Source organism: Vicugna pacos, chromosome 11 (genome assembly GCF_048564905.1).
Source record: "Vicugna pacos chromosome 11, VicPac4, whole genome shotgun sequence".
NCBI lineage: Eukaryota > Metazoa > Chordata > Mammalia > Artiodactyla > Camelidae > Vicugna > Vicugna pacos.
In genome coordinates, this window is record NC_132997.1 from 92,942,579 (window position 1) to 92,957,427 (window position 14,849).

General features: G+C 46.5%; 1 protein-coding gene across 6 annotated transcripts in view; it reads right to left on the minus strand.

Annotated features, from left to right (window-relative positions):
• FGFR2 (fibroblast growth factor receptor 2) overlaps positions 1 to 14,849 on the minus strand; it is a 100,558-nt gene that overhangs the window by 22,529 nt on the left and 63,180 nt on the right. For 4 of the 6 annotated variants that reach the window (XM_072972013.1, XM_072972016.1, XM_072972017.1 and 1 more), the window contains 4 exons: positions 14,119 to 14,309; positions 11,202 to 11,346; positions 8,928 to 9,124; positions 72 to 223 (listed from right to left, as the gene is read on the minus strand). In XM_072972013.1, the coding sequence (XP_072828114.1) occupies positions 72 to 223; positions 8,928 to 9,124; positions 11,202 to 11,346; positions 14,119 to 14,309 (685 nt within the window). Of the gene's footprint in view, positions 1 to 71; positions 224 to 8,927; positions 9,125 to 11,201; positions 11,347 to 12,583; positions 12,732 to 14,118; positions 14,310 to 14,849 lie in introns of all 6 variants that reach the window. The other 2 variants (XM_072972012.1, XM_072972015.1) reach the window with 1 other exon arrangement.

Sequence of the window (14,849 nt, forward strand, 5' to 3'; positions counted from 1 at the left end):
AAAATGTCAATCCAATCTCCCCATTTATGTTGAAGTCCCCATTCGGGGATGTGCCCCGTAGAAGTACTCACTTATCTCTTGGAAATTCCCATTTTGGATCTTCCGGCAGCTCATACTCCGAGACCCCCGCCAGCATGGGGGTGTCTGCTGTTGAGGAGAGGCGAGTTGTAATCCTCACCAGGGGGGTGTTGGAGTTCATGGAGGAGCTGGACTCAGCAGAAACCTGGATACAAAATGCAAAGACAAAGATGTAATCCTAGCTCCACCTGAGAAGCTAGAAGGCCGGCCAGAGCCCAGCCAGACGGTCAGCTCTTTGGAAGGAAGGGGGGGGGGGGTTGAGCAAAGTCATGAATTCAGACCCAGACCACTGAATTCAACTCCTCTGTCCTCTCATCTATGCAGTACGTGCAAGATTTCATCTAAATTACATGTTCCTAAGACCAGGTTTCCAAACAGCGTTCTTAGACAGTGCTTGATAAAAAAAAAAAAAAAAAAAAAAAAAAAAAAACACGCATTCTTTCTGTCCTAACTCCTCAAGGCAGTCACTTGAGGACGCAGAGGCAGACCCCTCGGGCTTCCTTCTGGCCTTTTTGCCTGTGCCTGTCCTGCAGCCCCAGATATCAACCTCCTCCCCGCAGACTGCTCAGGTCATGAGTCAATGCTGTGCTTACGGAATTCCATCAAAACTTCTGAAAAATAAGCTTTTCAATCAGCTCTACCTTTTGAAACATAAAGCAGAGCACCTCAAGGAACAGGCTCTAGGGTTTGAACGTCAAAGGCATTCCCATAGCTTCAAGTGTCTTTACTCAAGGGAATCAAAGCCCAGACACTGGGGACCACTGTCTGCTTCTCCCTAGTCCTTCTGGGAACTGGTTGGTGCCCAGGCCATTTGGAGAAAATCAGATGCCCCTTATCAACTTCAGTTTAGAAACTAGTGGCTTAAACACAGGGGATGAAGTCAGCAGAAAGAAAACTACAGCTTTATTCATAATCTCATGGGAAAACTTCTCTCCCACCCAGCAGCGAGGGGGGGCTTCACTGAGTCTTCTCATTTACCATTTTAGCTTGCATTTGACAAAGTGATTATTTCTTAAGTATATCATTTTCCCTGTGCTGGTTTCTATACAGGAAAACACCATCACGGGCTGCTTGACCACCACCTTATTCTAAATCGTGAACAAAACTTTGGCCCGAGAGTTGGAACATCAGGTAAATGTGACCCATCAAACGTGGTTCTGTCCCCTGCATGACTGACCACGACGACCCTTCCCTCCAGCTGTGCTTACAAACACTTTTTAAATCCATGTGGCAAGGACTGAGTGCAGATGAACAAATTTAATGAGGATGAACTTCCAAGGTGCAGCCTGGACCATTCCCACAGGGAACCAGAAGTCCTCTACTTTCCTAGGAATGTCCTATTTAAAAAAAAAAAAAATCTTGATTCTCTCCTTAAACCCAGACTGCCCTTAATGCAGGTAGGAAACCTAAGACGGCCAAGAATGGATTTGGGGTGGGGGTGGGGGGTCATTTTAGGAATAGGAAGTTGGTTTCAGTATTAAAGTATTAAAAATAAAAATTAAAAAAATAAAAATGCTCATGAGAACATTTCTGAGCCTTTTGAGCAGTCTTTTGGCAAAGAGAGTTATTCCTAAATTTTATTATACAGACAGTATGAGCAATGTTTATTCACTGTGAACACAGTAAATAATTACTTTTTTAAAGGAAAGGAACAATCCTTAATTTTGGAGATGAGAGGGGCCTCATGTGGCTCCAAGAGGCTGAGCTCTCTCACTCAAGTATCTGGGCTGCACAGGCAAACAGCAGAAGCAAAGAAAAGAGGAGACCTCAGCCGCTGGGCCCACCAGTAACACCATCAAGGTCTCCCAGTCTCCACTGATCACATAGGTGTCTGGAGCTCCATCTGCAGAGAAGGGCTCAGAAAGATTCAGAAATAGGTTTGGCCAAAGCTACCTCCCCAAGTCCTAATGCCCGGCATCGCATCAGGTCATGTGCTGTGGAGGCAACAGGAGACTGGGGTTCTCAAAGACAAAAAGGTCTTCTCCCACAGGAAGAAGCAAAAATCACCACTCACTGCAGGAGGGACTGTGCTTGAAGATCACAGGCAAGAAGATTCAGAAAACAAGTAGAAGACTGCCCTGCAATGAGACAGCACCAGCCCCAACCGGATTTCGTAGCCCCAACAGCCCCTCCCAGGCCAGCAGTGCAGTCCTCTTCCCTGGACCACGGGGTTCCCAGAACTCCACTCTCAGTGCGTGGTGTGCTGGGATGGTGGCGAGGACAGAAACCCACGGGGAGATGGTGGGGGAAGTGGTTCTGGGTGAAGAGGCATGTCTGGCCTTCCCTGCCGTGACCTCGCAAATCACTGCCCCCATCAGTGAGGCTTACAGGACTTGATGTGAGGGAGCAGCCTTCCCACAGTGAGGTGTGAGAACACAGGCACCAAAAACAAGATTCGGGAAGGAGATATCAGAGCCTGAGCAGTGGTCACCTTTGGGGAGAGACGTTAGAAGTTGAGGACGAGGTAGAAAATGTCTTATTTCAGAACTTTCTAAACTGTTTGAATTTGACTCCCATGCGTGCGTATCTCTTTTACATTCTAGAAAAACAAAGTACTTTCTTCAATGATAGAAATATTTTTTAGAATAAAAAGGATCTGAAGTGAGGCATGTCACGGGAGGTTGGAAAATAGGGCATATGCTTGAAATACACTGACTTCTGAAACGAGCTGAAAGTGATGAGGTCATTTCTCTCGCTCCTTCCCTGTGCCACAGGCTGGGTGCTGGGGCATCTCTGCACCCTTCCGTGTGGGTACCCAGTGACTCCCTAGAGCTAAGTGGCCAGCCCTAGTTGGTGCCTGTCCCCTGCGAACCACTTGTGACGCAGGGCCCTGAGTCAGGTGGTGGCATCCTGACCGACTGCACCATCGAGGGGCTGTGTGGTCCAATGGTCAGGATTCACATCTCTGTTCCAACACTGGCCAACTGGGAGAGCTTTGGGAAGTCACTTGACCTTCCTAAACTCGAGTTTCCTCGTCTGTTAAAAAGAGACTAGATCAGTTCCCACAGAAGTACTGTGAAGGTAAAATGAGGTCATACCCGTAAAGCATTTAGTGCTGAGACCGGCACTTGCTACGAGCTCAGCACGTGTCTGCTACGAAAACCGCGATTTTTTTTTTTTTTTAAGAGTCATTTGCTGCCCAGATCCAAGGGAGCTTATGTCAGCATCTCCCTCTGGGGAAGCCTGAGGACTTGGAGCTTAGGGTTGTCCTGAGTGTGAGATACTGTCCCACGTGGGCAATGGGGCAGAAAGAAATCCTGCTGGCGTTCAAGGCAGGATCTGCTTTAATGGTTTGAAAGATGAGAGCCTCTGCTCACAGCCGCAGCCACGATGGGCCGGGGCTCCAGTAAGCAAAAGAGCAAACCCCAGAAAATTAAGGATGCAGGAGTCAGGGGACGGTCCCAGGGCAGGAGGCAAGCTGGAGAGTGAGGAGGTCCTCGTGACACCTAGGCTGCGAGGCCGCTTAAGAAAAGGAAACCTTCACATCCAGTCAAAGGTGAGCTGCTCTGCGGCTAACCTACGACCCAGAAGGAATCCCTGCCCACACGGCCACGGATAAAGTTCGCACTCACGTACACCTTCTCCCCAGTGTCTCAAACAAGGCTTTAATGTGAAAGCTTTTAAAATGGAAAACCTTCCCAAACTTCGTTGCTGTCATTACGATTAAAATTATGGAAATTTTGTTCAGATTAAGGGTAGAGGTTTAGATTCGATGTACAGATCTGGAAAGTACTTTTGTAAAAAGTGCAAAGAGGAGAAAGGTAAAGTAATGCTCCAAGAAACTACAGAATTCAATCACTCTGTCTACAGAGGTATATCTCAATTTTGCATTTTTACTCCCTGCATTTTTACTATGCTTTTAAAACCCCCTCAGGGACTGTAAAATATGACTGGCTTTCTCTTCACTCCGTTCTACTTCGAGTGCTAACGTGTTTCCAGGGCTGGCACGACCCCTCGCAGGCGATTCCTCGGTGGAACACGGTGTTTCTGGCGGGTCTCTCCTGCGGACCACGCTCCTCCAGGAATCCCACTGCCCACCTCTGCCACCTCCTTCTGCAGCACCATTTGGCACAAAATCATAATCTTCCCTATCAGAAGGCTCCTTCAATTCCAGGTTTTCTTTTTGATCTAATGTTAAAATATTCCACCGGCAAAGATCATTTTGTTATTTACAACAATAAACATGAACACTCTAGTAAGCTGTCTTCCCACTCCCAAATCCTGGCAGGCACTTTTTTTTTAGCAAGTTTTTTCACAGTCTCAATTCAGCCTCCACACTTTCCAAAATCTCTTGCCCATAAATTCCTCGAGCCATAAATCAAGCCTTTAACTAAATGTGCTTTTTGTGTATTTCCACAGTACATAAAGGAGATTAAGCAAGGAAGTGGTTTTTTTCTTCCCTTTTTAAAGGGCCACCAAGAAACTGTGTTATCTTTTAATACTAGATTAGATTCAACAATGAGAGGGGTCCCACAGAGGACAGAGTAGGCAGAGAAGTGGGGCGGAGGGATGGATATTCATGGGACTATTATGAGGACTCACAAACGGACCACAACCAGCAGAGAAACCCTCCGATTTAGTCTTAGGCGGATGCACGTTCCCCAACCAGAGCACAAGGCCCCGGAGTTGACAGTTTTGCTGTAAGCCCTGCCCACCACTCCCCAATGGCAAACAAAATGCCTTCACCACCTCAAGACGAGTGGCTGAAATAAAGGTGCAAGGGGCTTGGGCGAAGTGGGTTTTCTTTTTCCTTCTGTAACAAATCTTAGGTCATGAGGCGGGGTAGTTGATCCGACACTCACTTTCTCCCTTAGCAAGTCTCCGCCTCCCTGAACCTCACCACAAGGCTCTCCCGAGTAAACCTATCAGACCTGGACCGGCCGGTCATCGTAGAAGACCACATCAGCCCAAAGCCAGGTCAGACCTTAGACAAACTGCCGTGTCTTCTGGAAGCTGAGAGGAGAGAACGGCTGAATGGGGGCTGGGCAGGGGGGCCAGACGCCCGCATGAAAGGGCAGATTCCAGTTAAGCCAACCATGACCGTCTAATTACCCAAATGCTTTCTGGAACCAGCGAGGTTTCATTAGACCACTTGATTGACCAAAATACAGAGAATGTTCCGAGATCATGCTGTTAGGCTACTAGGGAGTAAATGAGCTTTCAGGAGAGGAACTGCCCTTCACAGAATTCGGCGAGTTTAATAACCACTAATATGTGGCCCCAAGAACCGGCTCCCTCCTGAATCAGACATGCCAGCCCCCCATCTTCGTCTTGTTCAGGACATCCCTGGGAACGTGCCATTTGCCCCAAAGATACTGTTATAAAACATGACTGACTGCCCTTGATTTTCCTCTGGTTTTCAATCTCCCTGTATCAGCAACCAAGAGGGTGAAACTGAAGTCTAGGGGGAAAAACAAAACAAAACACAGTGAAACCCCTTCTGAGATGCTGCTGTTGCTGGTGGTGGTGGTGGTTGGACAGCATGGGCTCCGTGCACCTGTATGTCCCCACCCAGGATCTGGGTTTATCTGTTTATGGAGACAGCTGCATCTCCACCCTGCATTACGAAGCATCTGGCTCCAGAGCAAGAACCTGATGGACTCACTGAAAAACCAACTCAACAAACCCAGCAAAGCCACATGCTCCCTCAACAGACATCCTCAACTGCCTGCACGCCCCTCCCTGTCACCACCCAACCGATTCGTACAAAACACATGGCATGTAGCCCTCCCTGTAACTCACGGGTGTGTGAAGACAGCTTCACAACGGCCACGCTGTCCACGAGCAGCCCCGGAGACCTGCACAAGAGCCGACAGTCACGCGGACGCCCCTCTCTGGGCTGGCTCTTGCTGGTCCCTTTGATGCTGGCACGGTGTCTGAGCCCCGGCACTGGATGTGGGGTGACCCCAGTCAAGGGAAATCAGGAGACGCCACATGCCAGTCGCCTCTCCCCCACCAAAAAAGTGTTTCTCTTTCCCCAAGCATCAAAGGGCATAAAAAAAATCTCAAAAAAAATTCATGGTGACTGGGAAATGATTGCAAGGAATTTCTTCTTAGGTACTGGAGGAAAATATTTCTGTCTCAAAAACAAATAAACTGAAATGTCTGTCTCACACTGGTAAGTCCAGGTCAGATGACTAAATGTCAATAAGGAAAAATTCCCAATAGGATGAAAAAATAAAATAAACCTTCTCTTGTTCTACAAAGGGAGCAATGATGGACTGAGTGAGATGCAGTCTGTATGCACGTCTCGGGAGGGGCAAGGGTCAGAGCCAAGAAGATGAAACTCGGATGCCATCATGAAGACACTGAGTGCTACCTATGCAACGGAGGAGGCTGAGCAAACACAGTGTTAAAAGTGGCCTCATAAATGCCTAGGAACAAGCCATCCTCAAGACATCTGATTACAGGCTCACCTGTCGCCAGGTAAAGGCATGCTTGGCATCCCTGTGGTATGCTCTCTGTCATCAACATATCTGCCCGCCTTGCTGGGGCTTTTCTTTCCAGCTACAGTCCAATAACCCTCTTTTATCCAGATACCTGATATGCATCTCGTCCACCAAAGGGGCCATGCTTACGGACGAACTGGTCTTTGGGAAGAATCAGCATGTCCCATGTGAGCAGCTGAGGTGCGTCGACATTTCCCCAAATCATCTCCAAGAGTTGTTTTTCCAGGGACTGGTCTGTGCCCACTTCCCTCTGCTTCTCTTACACTACCTGACCCCACCGAAACACAAGGCCATCTCAAGCACAAGGCATCTCCAATGAAGGCCCCCAGATAACCTTGCAGCCACGGGTGAAGGTCACAGGTCATGTCTTACCTGGAACCTGGGTTAGATCAAACACTCAGAAAGTTATGAAGGAATGGAGGAAGGAGGGAGAGATAAAAACGGAGGAAGAGAACCTAATGTTTCCCTCAGTTACACAGGGGAGTAGAGAAAGGACCAAGTTAGGTGAAGATGGACAATGAAGAAAGGCCAGTCAGCCAAAGAGAAATAAAAACACGATGATGACCAGGGTGGAGTCAAGGGGACTTTAAGGGCATCTGCCTCTTTTATATTAAATAAAAAGAAGAATACTGTAGCACCTGCAGAAAAAAAAAGGATGATGAAATAATTACAGACAATGGTCTAGCTACACCAAATTATAGGTTTCCTCTAGAGGACAGCATTTTTCCCTATTAGGAAAAAAATAATAATAATGATAGAGGTGGAAACACCACTCCCTCTTTCAACTCTCTAAGGCCAGGATCTCAAGACGGTGGCTGTAAGAAGGGCCAGGAGGTGACTGGTAAGGAGCGGGCGTGGGGGAGGGGTGGCCACACCACCTGACGGTCACTGAAGGCACCATCCTGTAGGAGTCACCTTCGTCCTGGACTCTCCCAGAGTCAGGCAAGTGGCCTCATCATTGCTTCCCTGGTGCCAAGAATGACAGTGGTGCCATTTTAGTAACAATAGCATTCTTGAGGGCAGGAGGGACCCAGTGGGCACCTTTCTCTCCTCGCTCTTAGGACAATCTGGGATTCATCTGCACTTGACACACGCTCCAAATGCTACCCTCAGCCTCCACGAAGAGAGACCTGCTTAAAACATGGCTTCAAAGGAGCCAACAAGGACCCATTCAGCCCGGAGTTCGGAGCTGGGCTGAGAACAGACGGATCAATGCCAAAACTGCTGCTGGCCAGCTGGTTCCTAATCCTTCCTAATGCCTTGTCCAGAAAATGTCATTGCCACCTGAAGTCCCAGGAGGGGCAGAGCAGGGATCAGCCCAGAGTTTCTCAGAGTGCATTTCAGAATCACCCGAGGACTTGCTTAAAATGCGGATTCCTGGCCTTGGTCAAGAACTACTCTACCAGAATCTCTGAGGCTGCAACTGAGGAAGCTACAATTTGGACAGATGCCCTGTAAATTCTACTAAAACACAAAGTTTGAGCCAGTGAGTTACCTTGCTGTTTTCAAAAAAAACAAACCTTTATCGGAACCAAGTTCCAAATACTTTTGTAAACAGCACATTCACGTCCTCCTTCCCGTCCATCTTTGTGAGCTCGAGGGTCAGAGGGCTTCCTGCTCCATTGGCTTTGCAGGGCTCTCTCTGGTTTAAGGCAGAAGTGTAGGCTCTACACTTGCCCCGTCCGCCCAAAGCAAAATTAAACCAGTCAGGAGGCACGTACAAAAAAGTAACCACCAAAGACCAAGGATGGGGTTAACAAAAATCTGCTGCCTGTTCAACATAAAAATCATTCCGTCACCGAACTGACAGCCACAGCATTAGTGTGAACAGCTAACAATAACATAATGTATGCATACAATTCTATTTGAAGACTCAGAGCAGGGGAGCCAAAATTCAGTTAAGATAGACATCATGGGCCAGTTTCAATTAAGCAGTTCAGCCACCTCCAGACACAGGTTTCTGATTTTGATTTAAAAAAGTAAGTTCAAGAGAACCAGTGTCCCTCTTTTACCAACTAGTGGCATAAGCCTGTCTTAAAAAAAGCATTAGATCACAGGGACAACAGTGGCCCATGCACCGAAGAGACCCCTGCACTGGAGTCTCAGGAAACACACAAGGGCACTGAGTTCCAGGTTACGTCCTGAGGATGCGCTTGGGGTCTCACTCCATTGTGCTTTCTCACCCTTGGAACTAGACTCGGCTGACCCCATTGATGCACCAGGACTTGACCCTCCAAGCTCCAAACACTGATCAGACGGCCACTAAGAGGCAAGTCCAAACTGCTCACACGGGGAAGCTCCCACAAGTAGACGGCACGGACACAGAGAAAGAGACCCAAGAGCTGGCTGGGCTTGGAGGAAGGGTAAACTTCTTCAAACTCTTTATCTACTTTCTGTTACCTGTCTCCGCAGGGGGATGCGCTTGGTCAGCTTGTGCACAGCCGGCTGGCTGCTGAAGTCTGGCTTCTTGGTTGTGGTCTTCATCCGGCACAAGATGACCGTCACCACCATACAGGCGATTAAGAAGACCCCTATGCAGTAAATGGCTATCTCCAGGTAGTCTGGGGAGGCTGTAATCTCCTTTTCTCTTACGGGAGCTGGATTGCAGATCACAGGAGAGGAACAGATAAGCAGGCCACAGAGTTAGGACACCGGACGGATGCATCCTGGCATATCTAAAGGAATCAAAAGGCAATGACCATTCCCAAGGCAAGATGGGCTTCCCGAAAACCCAGTGCTGCAGGACAGCATGGGCTATGGGCCTGCCACACACCTCTTCCAAGTGAAGGTGAATATAACCAAGGGGTCCCCGCTTTACCACCAGAGCCCAGGCGGCCACTATCGCTAACCTCAGTGGGCCTCTGCAATCTGGTGATCGTGATGGATTGGCTGCCACCAAGGTACAAGGCAGGTTACCAGGCCACATTCTGTAAGACATTTGGGCAGACCAAATGTCTGGACAGTCAACCATCCCTACAACAAAGGGAACTGTCTTCTACCATGATGGTCTCTGATGCAAACCATTTAAGCATTCTTTAATATGAATGGTGCCCACTTTTGTTTCAAAAGGGACGGTGCCTCAGTCTTATTTGGGTAAGCTCTTCCAAAGGAAGATGCAACAAGGTGGTTTCTCCCAGATGAACACAGTCCCATATGAAATGAAATAAATATTCATCTAGTAGGCTGGTCTGAAAAAGTTCAAATTTCTTAATAGTCCAGTGCATTATTCAACCAAACAAACAAATGCATTCAATCTAAAGACTGAATTGCTCATCATATAGAATCATTATGTCCATACTATAAAAAGTTTGTAACATTCCTTAATCAATAACAATTTAAACTTTTCTGTATCTGGTTATACTGATATGTCACTACTTTTCTCTTAAAGAGAAAACAGAAAAGCTATCGCGTGCGAGTACACATCCAATTACTTAAGTTAGCACATTCTTACACCAACTTCCGATAATGTCTGCTCCCTCCTTAGTCCTCAATGGTCCATCTACAAGCAGTGTATTTCCAAATGGCATTTTTCTCAAACTGCATTCTTAGTTAATGTGCTAGTAACTGTCAGGCAAATCGGTTAAGAAGTGCCAATCGGGCACTTGCAGAATGCAGTACTGCAGGTACAAGCAAGCTCAATGCCAGAGGCGTCTCATTGTTTCAAAGCAAATATTCACAGAGCAGAGTCACAACAAAAGGAAAACTGAATGCAATGGTATTATTTAAAGCTTATACATTTGAATCAGAAAAAAAATATTTGCAAGATCGTCAAAACTCTCAGCAGCACAGCACAAAACGAAACGACCAATTTATTTTTACTAGACATAAAATAAGCATGCAGGTAGGCACTGCACTCTAAACGTGAGGAATTAATAACTGGAGTGGAACATCATGAGCTAGCAAACCACAGTCTACGCAGCTTCACAAAGGAAATGGCAGAGAGACAGGTGCATTAGAGCAGGTAGCAATTATCAAGGAAGCTTGTCTAGGATAGAGATGTCGGTTAGAGATTCAGACAGCGGCAATGTTTAGGCAAAAGGGCTTCATTGATGTTGATTTCTCTGTAGGGCAGAAATAACATCAAGCCCAAGATGGCAAGAGCATGCTTTGCAGTGAAAGCAAACTGAGAGTCCGTTCCATCACAACATGCGGCAAGCCACCGATTCCCCAGGTAGGCGGCACACTGCTTCTGTACACCCTCCACAGAGGTGCTCCTCCCTGGCACCTCCGCATACGTCCATCTATTTACATCTCGTTAAAAATAGAAAGTGGAACGAAAGTAGTAAATAACAACGGGACTTATGGGATTTCAGCAAAATGGAATTTGAACGGAGGAAAAATTACTTTGAATTTTACAAAGTAATTTCAACTTCCTTCCTTAAAAGAAACGGAGATGGGTGAATTCATACATTGACTCAGTGACTCACTAAAAATATAAGATCCCTTTGGGTTTTAAGGGGGAAATTTCACTTGATCATAAACGTGAGGGTGGGATCTCAATGTAAGTGAATTTCCAAGGCAACTTTCTTATCCCTGGGGGGATAATTTTAAACATTTTTAAAAATCTTTATGCAAGGGTAAAAGGGGCCATTTCTGAGAACAGAAGCTGTGTTAATTTTATAGCAATCAACCAAGAAAAGGAAAAAAACCATGGAGAGAAAGAGCAGTATATACCTGGCAGAACTGTCAACCATGCAGAGTGAAAGGATATCCCAATAGAATTACCCGCCAAGCACGTATATTCCCCAGCATCCTCAAAAGTTACATTCCGAATATAGAGAACCTCAATCTCTTTGTCCGTGGTATTAACACCGGCGGCCTAGAAAACAAGGAAAGCAAGAGAAAAGGCTAGACGACACAGGAATGATTGTGGAGGGGGCCGTGGAACCACGAGGCGTCACACCGGGGGCTCCGGCGGGTACTGGCCACCGGAGGATTCCGACTGCAGCCCATCCACAAAGCCCACAACCGAGAGACACTGAGCGACACGGAGCAGCTCACCTCCACAGGCCCGTCACCACACCGGCTTGACCGCCTAGACATACATGCATGCGATCAAATGCATGGAAAAATCAACCCACAGAGATCCGTTCTCTTGGCCTTTGCTTTGCTTTGGAGTTAGGGGTGGTTTTCCAAAAGTATGGCACCCAAAAGTCCAAGTTGGGTTCTGGTCCTGTTGGCTGCAGACTCCCATCTTGGAAAAAACGATGTTTCTAGCTAAACTGTCATGTTGTAAGGTAACACACCACAGTTAAGCCCAAGGGGACACTCTGTACCTCCTTGCAGGCCTGTGGGAACCACCAGGGTGGAGTTCCGTGTTGGTTACCAGGATCTGGTTATTTTGCCTCCTGTGTAACCCTCCTGACATACATAACACTGCAAGAAAATGGAAGAAAGCACGACCCTGGGAGCAAAGAAACTGGATGTTTCTTTTCTCTTTTTAATGTAACATTTCAATGTGAGTCATGGCAAATTGAGAAAGCTGACTTATTGCCTTCAACAGCATCAACAGTACATTTAGTCAGTGAGACGGAATAGCCTCAAATTCAGGATAACAAGGTCAAGGACAGACTCTCCTAAGTATCAGTTATGCAACCAAGAAAATACTGCTTTGCTGAACCAATTATACTATGTCAGTATTTCTCTAAAAATCTGGGGCAGAGGAGGTATTTTGCTGCTATGCAAACACCACAAATGCAATAGGCCTGCCGGTGTGCGTGTAAAATGGAGCTGATGTGCAGTAACGATGGGAGGTGTGCAGCCCAAACAAGATAAACCAGAAGGAACAACTTAAAAACTGGGTGGGGGTGGAGGGCACTCTTTAGAAGAAATTAGAGCGAGCACTTTGAACATTGTGGGCATTTTTCCATGGCTGCTGGCATCATACCAGCTGCATCACCGAAGAAAGATTATGATGAATATACCAAGACCACAGAGTTATCCGATAAGCTGCCTGCAGTCTCCCAAAGCACCAAGTCTTTCCAGCTTCTATATCCAGCCTTCTTTAAAAAACAAAACAAAACAAAACAAAAAACCCAAAACAAAAACATTGTTACCTTGCTGTTTTGGCAGGACAGTGAGCCAGGCAGACTGGTTGGCCTGCCCTATATAATTGGAGACCTTACAAATATACTCCCCAGCATCCGCCTCAGTCACATTGAACAGAGCCAGCACTTCTGCATTGGAACTATTTATCCCCGAGTGCTGGAACAGACACAGGAGAACAATATAACGGCCAACCAGGAAGGACTTCGCACGGTCTAGGGTCCCACCACCAAGACACCACAAAAAAAAAAAAACCTCCGTCTCATCTAAACAGCAGCATGAAAGGGCTGTGGGTCTGGAAAGAACAAAATAAGTCAACTGGTGGACAATGGAAGCGACCCGGTGGAGAGGGGTGGGAGGGTGCAGAACAGGTCAGCAGTGCCCCAGGCTGGTCATCTTTTTGCAGCTTTTCTGATCTTTGGTATTTTCAGCTGGAGAGAATATCTCACTGGTTACGAGTTCTGAGTTGAACTACCCATGGTTCTACTGGAAGACTGTTCTCTCTAAGGACATGCTCTGGGAACAACTCAAGATGGGAGACAAAGCAGCAAACAGCGGTCAGAGAAGTATTTATACACACTTAGCTGCCATTTGCTATCACCATCTTGAAGAGCAAGACAGATCTATAAATTAAAGAAGTGTGTGGAGGGATAAATTGGGAGTTCGGGATTTGCAGATACTAACTGCTATATACAAGATAGATCAACAAGGCTCTACTGTACAGCACAGGGAACTGTATTCAACATCTTGTAATACCTATATTGAAAAAGAATATGTAAAGGGATATATTTATACATACATATATGAAAAACCAAATCACTATGCTGTACACCGGAACATAATGTAACATTGTAAACTGACTATACTTCAATAAAAATAAACAAACAAATAAATAAATACGAAAAAAGAGGCTGGTGCTGTTAAAACAGGGTCTTCCACGGAACCAAATAAGAAACACAAGGGGAAAGAAAGTTTCCCTGTTCAACATTTGACTAGCACAGCAATATCTTCTAAAGTTTACTATTCTAAACCATGTGTGAATCAATGTCAAAGGTTAAGGGATTATTTTTAAAAGGAAAATCTACATGGTTTCCCAAAAGTGGCTACTAAAATCTGATCCTAATGTCATACTGAGAGAAAACAACGTCAGTGTAACAATAAACGCTGGTGCAGCGCCTAGAGTTTACAAAGTTCCTTCCAGCTACCCCATCTCATTTACTCTGTACAATGCCCTGTAGGGAGATATTACCATAATCCTCACTTTTATAGATGTGGAGCTAAGCCTAAACGTCTCATCTAAGATCTCAGGGCCGATAAATAGCTCAACCACTCTGACTCCAGCTTTCGTAGTCCTCCCACTCCCCACTAGCTCCCTTCTGAGATTTTATTAGCAAGCCTAACGACCTGCTAATTCCCAAATACACGCTGTACTGAACAAATAAGAGAACCACCTTCTCTCGGACTCAGCAGGAAATCAAAGAACCTGTGGCCAAACCCCTCGAGGAGACTCCAGTTGTGGGCATCTCTGGATTCAGAAAGTCCTCACCTTCAGAACCTTGAGGTAGGGCAGCCCATCCGGCCCGTATTTACTGCCGTTCTTTTCCACGTGTTTGATCCACTGGATGTGGGGCTGGGCATCACTGTACACTTTGCAGACAAACTCCACATCACCTCCAACCACAGTGGAGGCGTTCGCCGGCAGTCCGGCTTGGAGGATGGGCCGGTGCGGGGATCGTTCTGGTGGAGAGAGGAAATAAAGCGGGAGCGGGGAGGGGAGAGGGAGAAACGAACAAATAAGTTGTGTTGTCCAGAAGGCTGTTCGTGAACTCAAGCCAAAAAGGCCTCAAGTCTGCTGGCTGACTCCTTTGAAATAACACCACGGCCCAACGCATCACAAAAACGACTTCAAAGGAGATGGCTGGAGCACGACCCTTGTAAAAAGAATACTTATTTAGAAAACTGAGAAAAGAACTTAGTACATCTCAAGCCGTTGGCTGTCCATGGCTACCTAGCGAACAAGGGCAAAGATTTTATTTTTACAATCTAAAAGACAAATGGTGGTGGAAAGGGTGCCTCTTCCCTTACTGTACTTGGGATAATACTGGAAACTCACACTGACTGTAAGCGTAACATCCCAGGTAAGTGACAAGACTCACTCTAAGGTCACCGTGAGTTCCAAAATGGCTCCTAAGGGCAGTATCTCCTGACATATACATATCTTTTTAAATACTTTGGGGGGGGGTTGGTGGGATTAGGTTTGTCTGTTTATTTATTTAT